Raw genomic sequence first — 16,431 nt, forward strand, 5'->3', positions numbered from 1 at the left:
GGCCGTTTGTTTCCCCAGCGACATGGGACTGGCTGATTAGATTACCTGTCTGGAAACTGTAGAAACGGCTCCCTTTCCTAAAGAAGCTGCAGAACTGTGAGTTGAACCCCATAAAAACAGGATTTTCCCCCTTTGCAAAAGAAGCTGCACAACTGTGAGCTGATCGCCCCGAAATTGGGGCTTCCCCCCTCTAAAAACTAGGTGCGTCTTATGGAGCAAAAAATTTCGTCTTGCGCAGTTGCCTTCTCGACTGCTTCGATCTGCGGATCTGGCAGTGTTATAGGCGCAGCACAATACTCGTTGTACACATTTAGTGTGGTGGCAGCTACACTTCGAAACTCCCTGCTTATTGACAGCTGTCTTTGCTGTACTGTTTCCAGCACCTGCGGAAAACCTTTTCGTTTAGGCAAATCTATCCAGACACGTGGAAGTTACATTTGTGTTTTTTAGGTTATCGTTGGTTTTAATTAGTGTTTGAATGTTTTTTAAACTGACCTTTATAGATACAGCGGTACCTTGGGTTACATACGCTTCAGGTTACATACACTTCACGTTACAGACTCCGCTAACCCAGAAATAGTACCTCGGGTTAAGAACTTTGCTTCAGAATTAATGAATGTTAGAATGATGTTGGATTGAGTTTGTGGTTTCTAGCTGTAAAGGTATAAAAGAATATGAAAAAAATTGGATTTTTAACAGATCAAAATTTAAGGTTATTATAATATATATTTAGATTAAAGACTAGGATGTAAGAAGGAGGGAAAGAAATTGCTGAACTAAAAATTCGAATTGGAATACAAAAAAGGAAGGTATGAGGAGGTCCGGGAAATAAGTAAATGAAGGATAAGTGATAAAAAGTTTGAATTGTTTTTAACAGCTTTTTATTTTTTATTTTGTAATAATGTGAAAATCTCAATAAATATTTATATATAAAAAAAGAACTTTGCTTCAGGATGAGAACAGAAATCACGCAGGGGCAGCGGGAGGCTCCATTAGTGGTGCTTCAGGTTAAGAACAGTTTCAGGTTAAGAACAGACTTCTGGAACAAATTAAGTACTTAACCTGAGGTACCACTGTATATATATTTTTAAAAAAATAGATTTTTGGTAAACCATTTTGAGGTTTTGTTCCATCCAAGTGGTATTCAAATTTTCTTAAATAACTAAAAATTGCAATTTAATTTGGGAGGCATCATCCTTAAGGCACAGGTTGGGGAACTGTTTTGGGGTCTGCGTTCACCCTTGGTCGTCACCCCACTGGGGTCCACATGCCAGCCAAAAGGGCCTGACCAAAATGGGTTTTACCCCTCACTCTTGCAAACTTCCTCTAATTATGCAGAGAGAGACAACCCTCCCCCCTCAGGGGCTCTGTAAAAATCAGATGGGGATTATGACTTCTTGCCTGGTCACCGAATGATCAACCTGATGAGAAAGGAGGGACAATTTTTGCGGCTTACTGGGTCACTGCTCTGCCCAGCCCTGCCCTTTAGAATAAAAACCATGTGGTACTTCTAGACTCTTAAATCTGTTCCCTGCTTGGTGGGGCTGCCACCACTGGAAAATTGTATTGAACCAGGTGGGCCATCAGGAAAGGCTTTGTAGCTGGCCTCACACTTAAAAAGAGAGAGAGAGAGAGAGAGAGGGAGAAGAATGACTCTTCTAAGATTGTTCTACATCACATCTAAAGCTAAAGTATGACTCTTGCTTAAAAACCACTTTTTAAATTACTCCCATGCAAATTTAATTGATTTAACCAGCTTCTCGGCTAAAGTTCCACCTATTTTGTAAACTGTCTTGTGATTTTCAGATGAAGTGTGGCATATAAATCTAGCCATCTCGTGTTCTAATTTCCTAAATCACTTTGGGAGTCAGGGTTTGGCCACAGATGCAGGATAAAACCAGAATAACCAAATGCTCGGTGGTTCATTGCATTCTGTCTCCATCTGCAGCGTCCAAGCGTTGTCCAGTCCTATCCTGATCATACATTCAGAAGATGATGCGATCATCCCAATACAACATGGAAGGAAGGTAACAAAGTCTTTGTACTATTCTAATCTTCTTTCTTCGTTTCTTTTAAAAGTGAGAAGGCAATGTAGCCGTGGAATGAAGCCTCCATGGTTATCTGCTCACTTAGCTAGTAAAATGGTGGCAGAGTGGGGTGGGGTAGGGGGGCAGAACTATGGGTTATTTTCACAATTACCAAGGGCTCCTTGTCTGGTCACCTGGGGACACAGTTCTCCTCGCCCTAGGCGAGCGACTATTCGTCATTCCCATTCTAGGGCTGAAAATGCAAGGTCAGATAGATTACACTTTCAAACTGGGCTAGGGAACCTTTGTCTCTTCTGGGATTGCTGGACTACAGTTCCCATCATCCCTGGCTCTGGGCTATGATGGCTGGGGCTGGCGGAAGTTGCAATCCAACAGCCATAGGGCAACTGGTCCCTATATGTTGCTCTAAAACATCCTTTGCAACTACTGCCTCGAATTCCTTGTTACTTAGTCATTTCCTGAACGTTCAAAGCAAGCTGCATTTATTTCAGAGGGAGCAGGGTGCTCATTTTGAGAGGGAGTGGTGAATGGGTTGTTCACTCTACATATACCGTATTTTTTGCTCTATAAGACTCACTTTTCCCCTCCTAAAAAGTAAGGGGAAATGTGTGTGTGTCTTATGGAGCGAATGCAGGCTGCGCAGCTATCCCAGAAGCCAGAACAGAAAGAGGGATTGCTGCTTTCACTGCGCAGCGATCCCTCTTGCTCTTCTGGCTTCTGAGATTCAGAATTTTTCTTTTCTTATTTTCCCCCTCCAAAAGCGTCTTGTGGTCTAGTGCGTCTTATTGAGCGAAAAATACGGTATTTATTTTTTTAAAAAAATGCTGCAACATGCTTTGAACCTTTTGAAGAATGGTGGCATCAGAAGTTTTAAAGTCAGGGCCAAGTTGGAGGTGGGGGATTTCGACAGTGGAAACGAAACCACAGGCCGATGCCTCGCCTTGCAATGCAAGGTGTCATTTTGCAGGAGGGCTAGCGATGAGACTGTCAGAACGGGATGCTGTTTCCTATTCCAGCTCACAAAACGTGCCGTGTGCCACTGCAAGTTCTCTCAGCCCTAACCTTCCTCATTGAGATGATAAAATGAGGGAAAGGGGGGGGGGACCTTTGGAATCCACCATGAACTCTATGGGATAAAACCATAATGATAAAAAATCACAAGTCGTGCGTCTCTGTTTCTCAGTTTGACCCTTTTACAGGTATTGTATGTATCGCAGTTAATAGTTCCTCATCATCCTGGAAAAAGCGGCAAGTGGGGTGTCGCAGGGTTCTGTCCTGGGCTTGTTGTTATTCAACGACTTTATCAATGACTTGGATGAAGGAATTGAGGGGATGCTCATCCAATTTGAAGATGACACCCAACTAGGAAGGGTTGCTAATGCTGCAGAAAACAGAACCAGAATTCAAAATGACCTTAACAGATTGGAGACCTGGGCGCAAGCTAACAAAATGTATTTCAGTAGGGACAAATGTCAGGTTCTGCACTTAGGCAGGAAGAGGTAAAGGTAAAGGGACCCCTGACCATTAGGTCCAGTCGTGGCCGACTCTGGGGTTGCGACGCTCATCTCGCTTTATTGGCTGAGGGAGCCGGTGTACAGCTTCCGGGTCATGTGGCCAGCATGACTAAGCCACTTCTGGCGAACCAGAGCAGCGCACGGAAACACCGTTTACCTTCCTGCCAGAGCGGTACCTATTTATCTACTTGCACTTTGATGTGCTTTCGAAGTGCTAGGTTGGCAGGAGCAGGGACCGAGCAATGGGAGCTCACCCCGTCGCGGGGATTCGAACCGCCGACCTGCTGATCGGCAAGCCCTAGGCTCTGTGGTTTAACCCACAGCGCCCAGATGCACAAATATAGGATGGGGGACACCTAACTTACTTGCAGTACATGTGGAAAGGATCTAGGGGACTTAGTAACCATGAGTCAACAGTGTGATGCAACAGGAAAATCAAAGTTCATGCTATTCTAGGCTGCATCAACAGTGTCCAGATCAAGGGAAGTAATAGTCCCATTCTATTCTGCCTTGGTTAGACAACACTTGGGATACCGCGTCCAATTCTGGGCACCACAATTTAAGAAGGACATTGACAAGCTGGAAGGTGTGCAGAGGAGGGCGACCAAGATGGTCAAGGGTTTGGAAACTAAGCCTTATGAGGAAGGGTTGCTGGGTATGTTTAGCCTGGAAAAGAGGAGACTGAGAAGAGATATGATGGCAATCTTCAAGTATCTTAAGGGTGTGTGCATGCTTGTTTTCATCTGCTCTGGAGGGTAGGATTCGAACCAATGGCTTCAAGCTGCAAGAAAGGAGATTCCAAGTAGGCGTTCAGAAAAACTTTGTTCAACTGTCAAACAGCTCTTACTGTTAGATTCCCACAAGAGGTTGTAGTCTCCCTTAGAGGTTTTTAAGCAGAGGTTGGATGTGTTGGGAAACTGTGTACGTGCAGCTACTCACACAGAGTCAATTAAGGTTTGGCAGACAGCCAGAAGGCAATCTGAAGGAGTAAGTCTGCCTGATGATAACAGAGTCATGCAGACTTCTCCCTGATTGGTCAAGCTCTTTCAAGGGAGTGATAATTAATGGCCTACTAACTGGAATGAGTTAGTTCAGAGGTTCAGAGTTCTGTGTGTCAGTGTAGGAGTTGTGAGTCGTGTCAGAGAGAGCTAGCTAAAGATCCGTGTTCTGTTCGTGTAAATAGTCCACTGTATATAATAAACACCTAACTACAAGTTCCTGGTTGCTGCTTCGTCTATCCTGTCTGCAGCCAAGTCGCCAATTGCTTCCGTGGATTCTGCGTGTACTCTGCTAGGTCTGGCTAAGGTCCTGCAACTAGTCAAGCTGCGAAACACCAAATAGGTTTTACCAATAGGATGGCCATCTGTCCTGGATGCTTCAGCTAAGATGACAGCATTGCAGGGGTTTGGACTAGATCAAAGGTCGGCAACCTTATCCGAGGATGGGCTGGTCGACGCTCCGTCTGTCGGAGGATGGGCCGAAGCGTGTGCGCATGCCCACTCTTCTGGGTCGGAGGAGCACCTGTGTGCGTGCGCACATGCTATTTCCGGCACACATCTGGGTCAGGAGAGCGCCCATGCGCATCCACACAGGCGCCATCAACCCAGAAGTTGGTCCCAGCATCGCTAAGAGCGGGCAGTGGCAGGGGTCGCCATGGGCCAGTTAGACAAGCTTCGTGGGCCACTACCAGCCCATGGGCCTTAGGTTGCCGACCCTCGTAAGATTCTATGAAACTAAGAAACCCAGATGCTACAACCTGCCTCATTCGTTCTCTTACAGCTCTTTGAGATTGCATACAACGCTTCAGAGAAGAAAGAGAACGTCGTATTTATTCCTTTACCTTCTGCTATGGGCTTAGGACACGACTACATTTCCTTCCACCCTGATCTTGCCGGCATTCTGAAGTAAGTGGGCGGAAAGAAGAGAATGGGGTCCCGGACCCCTGACTTCCTTTTGACAGTTTGAGGGCTGGGATGCAGCAGGGAGCTGGGCTCACACAGCTGCCTGCTCCAGCAGAAAGAGCGATGTGCAAATTTGCTGTGCTGGAAGCCCAAGAAGCAGCCTTTAGCCCAGGCTGTTTGCCTTGGCTGTTTGCAAGAGGGAGGACCCCTTCTTCATCGCTCCTGCACCTTGATGAGAGAGACTGTCCAACCCTCCTGCCCTGCCCATTAGCAGTTGTTGTTGTTTAGTCGTGTCCGACTCTTCGTGACCCCCTGGACCAGAGCACGCCAGGCCCTCCTGTCTTCCACTGCCTCCCGCAGTTGGGTCAAACTCATGCTGGTAGCTTCGAAAACACTGTCCCACCATCTCGTCCTCTGTCGTCCCCTTCTCCTTGGGCCCTCCATCTTTCCCAACATCAGGGTCTTTTCCAGGGAGTCTTCTCTTCTCATGAGGTGGCCAAAGTCTTGGAGCCTCAGCTTCAGGATCTGTCCTTCCAGTGAGCACTCAGGGCTGATTTCCTTCAGAATGGAGAGCTTTGATCTTCTTGCAGTTCATGGGACTCTCCAGAGTCTCCTCCAGCACCAGAATTCAAAAGCACCCATTAGCAGTATAACCTCAGTATTTTTAAAAATAACTCCGTGATCATTGCAGAAATCAGTATGGCAGGCGGAGGGAACGTGTCTCTCCATTGCATGACCAAGGGGAACATGCTTAAATGCCACGGCCGCACTTGGGCCTATGCCAAGACATAACACTGGTCTGGAAAGACCTACATTGGCTCACTGTATGTTTCCAAGCACAATTCAAAGTGTTGGTGCTGACCTTTCAAGCCCTAAACGGCCTCATCCCATAATACCTGAAGGAGAATCTCCACCCCCATCATTCAGCCTGGACACTGAGGTCCAGCTCCAAGGGCCTTCTGGTGGTTCCCTCAACATGGAACCAGGCAGAGGGCCTTCTCGGTGGTGGCGCCCTCCCTGTGGAATGCCCTCCCATCAGATGCCAAAGAAATAAACAACTATCTGATGTTTAGAAGACATCTGAAGGCCGCCCTGTTTAGGAAAGTTTTTAATGACTGATGTTTTAATGTATTTTTAATCTTTTGTTGGAAGCTGCCCAGAGTGGCTGGGGAAACCCAGGCAGATGGGCGGGGTATAAGTAATAAATTATTATTATTATTATTGGGCCTGCGGTCAGTGGTGGTTTCAGTGGCCAGTCAGCTCTTGCAGAGCTAATGTGGCTTCCTCCATGTTATATTGGAGTTGTATAAGACGGAAGAAACCACACTGGCTACACTTGACCTAGGTCATGGGTCAGCAAACTTTTTCAGCAAACCATGTGGGGGGCCAGACTATTTTTTTTTTGGGGGGGGTGAACAAATTCCTATGCCCATAAATAACCCAGAGATGCATTTTAAATAAAAGGACACATTCTACTCATGTAAAAACACGCTGATTCCCGGACCGTCTGTGGGCTGTATTGAGAAGGCGATGGGGCTGGATCCGGCCCCCGGGCTTTTGTTTGCCTACCCATGACCTAGGTGATGGGGAGAGATCCTCAGAGGTGACTGGTCCCCTGCAAGTGGTTCCCTTCCCCCAATTTAAAACAAACAAACCTTTCATATTTACTGAAATGGCATATAGGTGCACCCACATACACAGAGTGTACTCTTCCGCCCAAATGTTGCACCAGAGTTTACCAAACTTGGGACTACAACTCCCATCATCCCTAACTAGCAGGGCCCGTGGGTCATGGATGATGGGGGTTGTAGTCCAGAAACAGATGGAGACCCAAGTTTGGGAAACCCTGTCTGTCCCAGCCTAAAGACAGCCTAAGTACAGGGCCGTCTTACCCATAGGTGCTAGGGGTGCGGGGTACCCGGGTGTCGGGCTCTCAGGGGTGCCAGGCTGAGAGTCTGGGGCCCGAGAGTTGGGTCCGGGGAAGAGGCCTCCATCAGTTGAAGTGAAGCAGCGGACTCTTCTGCTGCAGGTGGCTCTGCGCTGTGAGTTTGGGGGCGACTGATCCAGTGAGACGCTGAAGCGGTAGGGTGGATATTTGCACCCCAGCGCCACATACGCTTAAGACAGTCCTGCCTCAGTAGATACCCAGCATGGCCCCTGGTTGAAGGAATACAGTGGTGCCTCGCAAGACAAAATTAATTTGTTCTGCGAGTTTTTTCGTCTTGCGATTTTTTCGTCTTGCGAAGCACAGTTTCCCAAAGTCTTCAAAATCACCAAAGTCTTCAAAAACCTCAAAAAAGGCTACCACACCGCGTGCTATGAGTTGCTCCTCGAAGTCACCCTGGGTATTAACGGTTTTAAGAAAAAGGAAACAAACTTGCAAGACGCTTTGGGTTTTTTCGTTTTTCGTCTTGCGAAGCAAGCCCATAGGGAAATTCGTCTTGCGAAGCAACTCAAAAAACGAAAAACTCTTTCGTCTTGCGAGTTTTTCATCTTCCGAGGCATTTGTCTTGCGAGGTACCACTGTGTACCGTATTTTTTGCTCTATAAGACTCACTTTTTCCCTCCTAAAAAGTAAGGGGAAATGTGTGTGCGTCTTATGGAGCGAATGCAGGCTGCGCAGCTATCCCAGAAGCCAGAACAGCAAGAGGGATTGCTGCTTTCACTGCGCAGCGATCCCTCTTGCTGTTCTGGCTTCTGAGATTCAGAATATTTTTTTTCTTGTTTTCCTCCTCCAAAAACTAGGTGCGTCTTGTGGTCTGGTGCGTCTTATAGAGTGAAAAATACGGTAAATCATGCCTCTTTGTTTCCCTCCTGTTCCCAAACAGAAACTTCCTCCAGAGTGTTAAGTGACAGCAGCAACGCAGGAAGAGAACAGCCGCTGTCCCCCGCAAGGAACACTGCGCCATACTCCAGTTCAAATTGCTACAGATAATAAAACGAGCCATGAACAGGAAGAGTGGATTTCGTTTTTATTTTACCAGGTGAATTTTCAGGAATGCAAGATTTGTGGCATGGACCCGGGAGACAAGAAAGCGGGGAGACAGGAACACAAACTGATGCATGCAGCCCTTGCAAAGATGTGGGGTTCGCTGCTTCTTTTGGATTAATGCACCTAAAAGTGGATATTTTAAGCACTACCTGAGCAGGACACTCTCTCTCCCCTTCTTAGCGCATCTTTCTCACTGCGCGCAAGCAGCCGGCATGTACTTGCTGAGCACACCTATGGCATTGAGCACATAGCACCTGCTGCAATACCTCAGGGTATCTGTTAAAAGCACTTTGGTCCAGCGACTGTAGGACAGATTATAGGGCTCAGCCTTTTGCACCCCACTTTCTAGGCACAGGTCTGTACTTTAAAGCTCCGCATCTGAGTGGGTGGGGGTTTTTTTTACCGTTCCAGAGCTTCTCCTGGGAAAACCCACATTTTAATTCCAAATCAGAGCAGATAACAAGCTGCAGAAAACCCGACTGCCGTTTGCCAAACAACCCAAAACAACAGGCTCAGAGACAGAGCTTTGAAATGCAGAAATGGAGTCTGAATATCCTCCTAGGCAAGTTGGAGCAGGGGCCCCTTTTGGGGGGGAAGACCCTTGGCCACAAGATGGCTGAGACAGCAACATGAAGACCCCCAGGGATTCTGCTGCCACCATTTTCGACATACCTCTCTCGCCAGACAGGTCCCAGACCCTCTGCGAAGGGTTTATCTGTTGGGTAACCAATCCCTTTGTTATCTTTTAAAAGAGTTGAGGATGCAAAAGAGCAGCTTGTTGACTCGATCTTGCCATCGGTCCCTCCTGGAAGCTGGTTTTGCAGGAGGTTCGACAGCAGCCCCATCCTGGGAGCTTCAAAAAGGAGACTTAGGACTAGGAATTCCCAGGCTGCCAAGGGAGGGGGAGGAGGAGGGGGGGTGTTCATGGCAGTCAGAAGTGCCCTTCAACCTGCTTCGCACTTCTGCAGAATTCACGGAAGAAGCCAGATTCCCCTTTCAACGCCAATAAAAGCAGAAAGAAAAAGAGCCCTCAACTTTTAACTACTGTTAGCGTCACTAAACAAGCGTGAGCCTGCCTCGCACAAAGCTCACAGGGCCGCACACTCACTACTCGGGTAGAGCTAACTCCCCGGGGCTCGTGCAAACTCAGACGTGCATCTTTTCGGACGTGTCGTTGGCCAGCATCTCGTCCGCCACGTCCCGGGGCACATTGGGGGGCGGGATCTTCAAGTCTGAAGGCTCCACCCCCCAGATGTCCCGGGCGTACTCCTTAATGGTCCGGTCGCTGGAGAACTTCCCGGAGGCGGCGATGTTCCTGATCACCATTTTGGTCCACTCCTTGGTGTTCTGAGAAAAGGAGATAGGCCAAAAAGAAGAAGCTGACTTGAGAATCGCAAAGGTCTCATTTCCTTTTTTTCCCCTTTCAATTTTTTTTATTAATTTTCCCCAAAAATTAAAACAAACAAACAAATAAACATACATCCTATGTGTAATTAAACCAGTCTTGGTAACATTGTAAAGTGACTTCCTGAAATCCCCCTGGTTACCGGGGAGTGGGGGAGTCGCCAAAGGACACCCCCGGATCACCAGGTCCTCAGAACGCCCAATCTGAGGTTTTTCCAGGGGACCGTGATGCTCTTGCGGTCTCCCCCTGCTTCACAGCGCTGGGGCTCTTTCAGCCGAAAGAGCTCCCGTCTGCCATTACCAGGCGACCAACTGGAAGTCTCTCATTTCCACGCGCAGAGTTCTTTCTGACTGCTCAACAAAACCCTCCGGGCCAAAGCGACGGTTTGTTTCAAGTTCCAACCTAACCCAGCCCCAAGTTTGATGGTAGGGAAATCAGACAGAGTTTTACCTGAAGGAGCGTCTCCACCCCCGTTGTCCAGCCCAGACACTGAGGTCCAGCTCTGAGGACCTTCACTGCAAGAGTTGTGAAGTTCCCTCACTGCAAGAAGTGAGGTTACAGGGAACCTGGCAGAGGGCCTTCTTGGTGGTGGCACCCACCCTGTGGAACGCCCTCCCGCCAGATGTCAAGCAGATAAAAACTACATAACTTTTAGAAGACATCTGAAGGCAGCCCCGCTTAGGGAAGTTTAAATGTTTCACTGTGTTTTTACTATTCTGTGGGGAGCCACCCAGAGTGGCTGAAAAAACCTAGCCAGATGGGCAGGGTATAAATAATGAATTTTATTTATTCTTATTCTTATACATTTTAGGTCAGTGGTTCCCAGTTAGCTAGGAACTGCAGACCCCTGCTTTTCAAAAGCCCTTCTTTTGAAAATCTTGATATCTCTGTAGTAGTTCTTGTTTTGTGAATGGTGCCAACATGTCTCAGAGCAAACGTACGTCTTCCGGGCTTCGCTCCTGTGCGGGTCACATGACCCGTGCGAGCACATGGCGCCCACAAACAGTCAGTCGATGGGTATACGCCATGGACATCAGTTGGGGTTTGCAGACCACCAATTGGGAACCACTGTTCTAGGTGGCTATCTTGCAAGAAGCAGCAAGAGGAGAACTACATAGGAAGTGTAGCATGTAGAAGAATCTCAAAATATAGGAGTGAAGAAAATACTTCACTGTACCTGCAGGATTGTAACAAGGAGAGATTTCAACTACAGGAGGGAGGAGGGAGAACTGTTTTGGACCCTGAGCAGGCAGCATGGCCAATGGCCAGGAATTAAGGGAGTTTTAGTGCAGCAACACCTGGAAGACCACAGGTGAGTCACACCTGAGCTACAAGGATGCTGATGAAATAACCACAGGTGATCAAGCATGGAGTTAATAAGCACACCCAGGAAACTACAAAAGGCCACAGTTTACTAAACACAGGTGTGCGTGGGAGACAGAAAGTATGCAGGCTAAATAACTTGTGTATTTATGGCTAGACTAGTGTTCCCCCCCCCTCTCTTTTAAGGTCCCAGGGCAGGTCACAACATTAAAACATAGTATTAAAAGCAGGTTTAAACAACTTAAAGCCACAAATAATACACCTCAGTTGTCCAAAGCCAAGGTAAAGAGGTGAATCTACAGCATTCTCCGGAAGCTGTATAATGAAGGTGCCAGACACACCTCCATGAGGACGGAGTTTCACATCTTAGGGGCCACCACAGAAAAGGTCCTCTCACCCCAGGCTGACACCCCTGAGCGTCTGAGGGCAGGAGAGCTATGAAGAGGACCTCCTCTGCTGGACTCAGCACCTGAGATGGTCTGTAGGGAAGGAGGTGGTCCTTATATATTTGGGACCTGAGTCATTTAGGGCATTAAAGGTAAAATGTAAAGGTAAAGGACCTTTGGACGGTTAAGTCCAGTCAAAGGCGACTATGGGGTTGTGGCACTCATCTCACTTTCAGGCCGAGGGAGCCAACGTTTGTCCGCAGACAGCTTTCTGGGTCATGTGGCCAGCAGGACTAAACTGCTTCTGGCGAAATGGGACAGAGCGCATGGAAACGCTGTTTACCTTCCAGCCGTAGCGGTACCTATTTATCTACTTGCACTGGCATGCTTTCGAACTGCTAGGTTGGCAGGAGCTGGGACAGAGCAACAGGAGCTCACTCCGTCGCGGGGATTTGAACTGCCGAACTTCCAGTCGACAGGCCCAAGAGACCCAGTGGTTTAGACAATGTGAGCACCTCGAACTGGGCCCGGAAACGAATTGAAAACCTGTGCAGCTGTTTTAAAACAGGGGTTATATAAGGGAACGCCCAGCCAGGAATCTGGCAGCTGCATTTTGGACCAACTTCCTCTCCTCCCTACTGTCCCAGAGCACCCTGCATATTGGGAGAACTCCAGAAAAAGGGCCGTGGCGGCGGGGCGCCTTCCCTCTCATTCCATTTTGGAGAATCTGGGAAGGTTAGCAATGGTACGAGACACCCCTAGGCTCCCTTCCAGCCTCTCCTAGCACCTCACTTGAAAGCACTTCTTACAAATATGGAAGGGGCATTAGGCAGTGCCTGGAACGGGGCCAGTTTGGCCGATCGAAGCGAGTGCGTTGACACGGGGTAAGGCGATCTCAGGAGACCGCTGGCAGCAGCCAGATACCCTGCGCCCTGCTTACCATGTAGAGTTGACTGACGTTGTCTTGACATCTGACGTAAGCTTCGTAGTCTGCGAAGACTTTGAACCTATTCGAGGAAGGAGTCAGAGCGGGCATTAGAGGGGCTTGTGCCTGAACAATGAAGACCCCATGCAGGGCCATTTATTTATTTTTTACACAGAAGTAGAAAGGCCTCAGGCCAGGATCAAAGTCCAATGTCCTGTCAAAATAGAAACAGGGTCCTCAATGTTAGAATTCCTGCTCCATGATTGCAGTCATGGGATTGTTGTCTTTCACATGACGGTGTATGTTTTGACTCCACAGAGTGGGAAGTGATGGAGACAGGATGTTTGTGTTACTGTGTTCTGTGAAGCGGGACAATTGTCCTTTGTTCTTTTTCTCTTTGCTGTCTGATGCTGGAGAGAGAGGGAGCCATGTTGCAGTGCTCCGTGTGTGTTTATATGTAAATAAAGTAGATTAGCCAAAATGCAGAGTTGCTGAGGTCTGTTACGCAATGCTGTGCAGACTCTGTGGATCCCTAAGTGTGCCGGTGTTGGTTGGCATCGGTCGCTGTGATGTTCAGGCAGAAGAAAGCTTTTGAGCTCCCGAACGATCGGCCAAGAGGGAGGGAACATGCCAGCCGGGCATGTGTCTCTGCCAGGGTCCTACTCGAGTGTAGGCTGAACTCCTGACACTCAATAGGCCCTGACATCAGGAAGAACTCCTCCCTTTCTCTTTTTTATTATTAAATTAAGAATTAATCACACATAATCATAAAAATGTGCTCCCTGAGACCATTCCATTATACCAGTTACAGATAGGTAGCCGTGTTGGTCTGCCATAGTCATAAATAAATAAATAAATAAATTCCTTCCAGTAGCACCTTAAAGACCAACTAAGTTAGTTCTTGGTATGAGCTTTCCTGTGCATGCACACTTCTTCAGATACACTGAAACAGTGTATCTGAAGAAGTGTGCATGCACACGAAAGCTCATACCAAGAACTAACTTAGTTGGTCTTTAAGGTGCTACTGGAAGGAATTCATTCCATTATAGCTATCCAACCTCCCAAAATTCCAACACCTCTTGCGATGGTTTGACCCCTTTCCATTTTAACAATACAAATTCTACAAACACCCTCCGTATCTCCTCAAAATCATTTCTCCTGTGTATTCCCCGTCTTACCTTAATGTCACATGTTAATTTATCATTAATAGCTATATCCCAAACCTATTTGTACCATTCTTCCATTTTATTTTCTGCTTGCCCCTTCCATCTTCCTAGCTGTAATAATTCGTGAGCAAGTCCTTCCTAGCACGTGAACCTTCCACCCCATTGTAAATTGATAATAGTGCTACCTCTGGACTTTTGGTCAGCTTTAACCCCATGATTTCTGCTATGTTCTAAAACACCCTTTGCCCCCAAAATTGTACATACAGTGGTGCCTCGCAAGACGAAAAGAATCCGTTCTGTGATTCTCTTTGTCTAGCGGTTTTTTCGTCTTGTGAAGCAAGCCCATTGATGGATTAGCGGATTAGCGCTATTAGCGGCTTTTAGCGGCTTATCGGATCAGCTGATAAGCGGATTAGCGGCTTAGAAAAAGGGGGGGAAGGAAAAAAAACCCGCAGGAACTCGCAAGACATTTTCGTCTTGCGAAGCAAGCCCATAGGAGATTCGTTTTGCGAAGCACCTCCAAAACGGAAAACTATTTTGTCTAGCGAGTTTTCCATCTTGCGAGGCATTCGTCTTGCGGGGCACCACTGTATTTACACCCCAGTAAGAGTTGTTCAACAGCGGAAAGGTCTCCCTCAGGAAGCTGTGGACTCTCCTTCCTTGGTTTTAAAGCAGAGGTTGGATGTTTTAGCTAAGATTCCTGCATTGCAGGGGGTTGAACTAGATGACCCTTGGGTCCCAATTCTATGTTCCTTAAACTTTTTCCAGAGTGGAGGGTCAGGGAAAGAAGACCCTGCTGCGATTGAGGCACACAGGCCAGGCAAGTTACAGAGTGTGGAACAAGCAACCGTTTCCAAGCCAAAGCTGTCAACAGGTTTCTGCAAAGGGGTCTCCACTCACCGGTCATGGTGGAACAACATGTTGACCAAATCTTTGAAAAGGTCAGGCTCCTTTGGTGAAAAGAATCCACTCTTGATCTGATCCATAGCTTGCTTTAGCTCAGGAAGCTTCTCGTAATATTCCTGAGCTTTGTACCTGATGGAAAGAGGGAGGAAAACCTTTAGCAAACATATTGAAGACTACCGATGGCCATGTATATCAAAATAATCATAATCATAATTTATTATTTTTACCCCACCCATCTGGCTGGGTTTCCCCAGCCACTCTGGGCGGCTTCCAACAGAATACAGTGGTGCCTCGCAAGACGAAAAGAATCCGTTCTGTGATTCTCTTCATCTAGCGGTTTTTTCGTCTTGCGAAGCAAGCCCATTGACGGATTAGCGGATTAGCGCTATTAGCGGCTTTTAGCGGCTTATCTGCTGATCGGATCAGCTGATAAGCGGCTTAGCGGCTTAGAAAAAGGGGGGAAGGGAAAAAACCAGCAGGAACTCGCAAGACATTGTCGTCTTGCGAAGCAAGCCCATAGGAAATTCGTTTTGCGAAGCACCTCCAAAACGGAAAACTCTTTCGTCTAGCGAGTTTTCTGTCTTGCGAGGCATTCGTCTTGCAGGGCACCACTGTATTAAAATACAATAACCTATTCAACATTAAAAGCTTCCCTAAACAGGGCTGCCTTCAGATGTCTTCTAAAAGTCTGGTACTTGTTTTTCTCTATGACATCTGATGGGAGGGCGTTCCACAGGGCGGGCGCCACTACCGAGAAGGCCCTCTGCCTGGTCTGTTACGTGCTCCTGGCTTTGCAGTCACAAGACATCCTCAGCTATCTCATTTTGTTATACCAGGAGGGGCAGACATGCAAACTCCCTTGATTTGGTGAGGAAAATCTGTTGGAAGTTCAGCAGCAGGGATCATTTGGTTTGTAACTTAAGGGTTAATTATGTTCCCGTGAAAGCCAGCTAGTCAAGATGGGGATAGGTGGAAGTATTGTTTCACATGGAGGAATCACATTTACTGAGGCAGCACATGCTCTGACTGGCTGTGCAATTCGGAGGGAGTTTTCCTCTTCAATTTATATACCATTTTTGTTCAGTGGGGTCCGGTTTTCGCATCTATCCGGACGCTACCTGTATTAGGCAAAGTAACTTTGCCAACAGAATTGCCATAACAGCCGCCTCCAAACTGTAGGGTGACTCAAATTATTGAGCAATTATTGATCTGCACCATTAACATATGCAAGGGGTCAAAAATCTGATCTTACCATAAGCAAAATCTCTGGATTTTCTGTGAATTGGATAAGATCTAATTCAGTGGGCAAGATCAAATTTTTCAAGGCACAACCGTGGAGCAATGAGAAAAGTTCCTTGTCTATCTTCTCTTTTGAGATCCTTCCAATTTCTCCCATTATAATGGGATATATTGCAATACTCCAATAATTAGGCAAACCACTCTATTTTTGTCAGTATAATAACACTTTTCCATTTTTTCGCAATCAATAGCCTTGTGGCTACTGTTGCGTATAAATACAATGTCTTGTCCTCTTCCTTTAGACTTCCTGGCACTATTCCCAATAGAAAACTTTCTGATGTTTTCCTAAATGAATATCTGAACATTTTTTTTTTCATTTCATTATATATAGTTTCCCAAAATTGTTTGATGTTTAAACAATTCCACCATATGTGCATCACAGTACCTTTTTCTGTGCTGCATCGACAGCAGACATCGCCACAATTTTTATTCATTTTTGCTATTCTTTCAGGTGTTTAATACCATCTATGTTGCATTTTAAGGTAATTTTCTTTCAATATATAACACATAGTGAATTTCATATCTTCTTTCCACAATTTTTCCCATTGTTCAAGCATAATATTTTC

The 16,431-nt window shown here is 46.8% G+C and overlaps 2 protein-coding genes across 2 annotated transcripts in view; one reads left to right on the forward strand and one right to left on the reverse strand.

Annotated features, from left to right (window-relative positions):
- ABHD12B (abhydrolase domain containing 12B) overlaps positions 1–8,420 on the forward strand; it is a 33,031-nt gene extending 24,611 nt beyond the window's left edge. The window contains exons 11-13 of the mRNA XM_083515820.1: positions 1,949–2,027; positions 5,342–5,466; positions 8,292–8,420. Coding sequence (XP_083371946.1) covers positions 1,949–2,027; positions 5,342–5,466; positions 8,292–8,316 — 229 coding nt within the window. The 3' untranslated portion in view covers positions 8,317–8,420. The remainder of the gene's footprint in view (positions 1–1,948; positions 2,028–5,341; positions 5,467–8,291) is intronic.
- Positions 8,421–16,431, reverse strand: part of PYGL (glycogen phosphorylase L) — a 60,769-nt gene continuing 52,758 nt past the window's right edge. The window contains exons 19-21 of the mRNA XM_083514772.1: positions 14,561–14,695; positions 12,510–12,576; positions 8,421–9,802 (exon numbers count right to left, since the gene is read on the reverse strand). Coding sequence (XP_083370898.1) covers positions 9,602–9,802; positions 12,510–12,576; positions 14,561–14,695 — 403 coding nt within the window. The 3' untranslated portion in view covers positions 8,421–9,601. The remainder of the gene's footprint in view (positions 9,803–12,509; positions 12,577–14,560; positions 14,696–16,431) is intronic.

The sequence above is a fragment of the Podarcis liolepis genome (genome assembly GCF_965112155.1).
Source record: "Podarcis liolepis genome assembly, chromosome: 1".
NCBI lineage: Eukaryota > Metazoa > Chordata > Lepidosauria > Squamata > Lacertidae > Podarcis > Podarcis liolepis.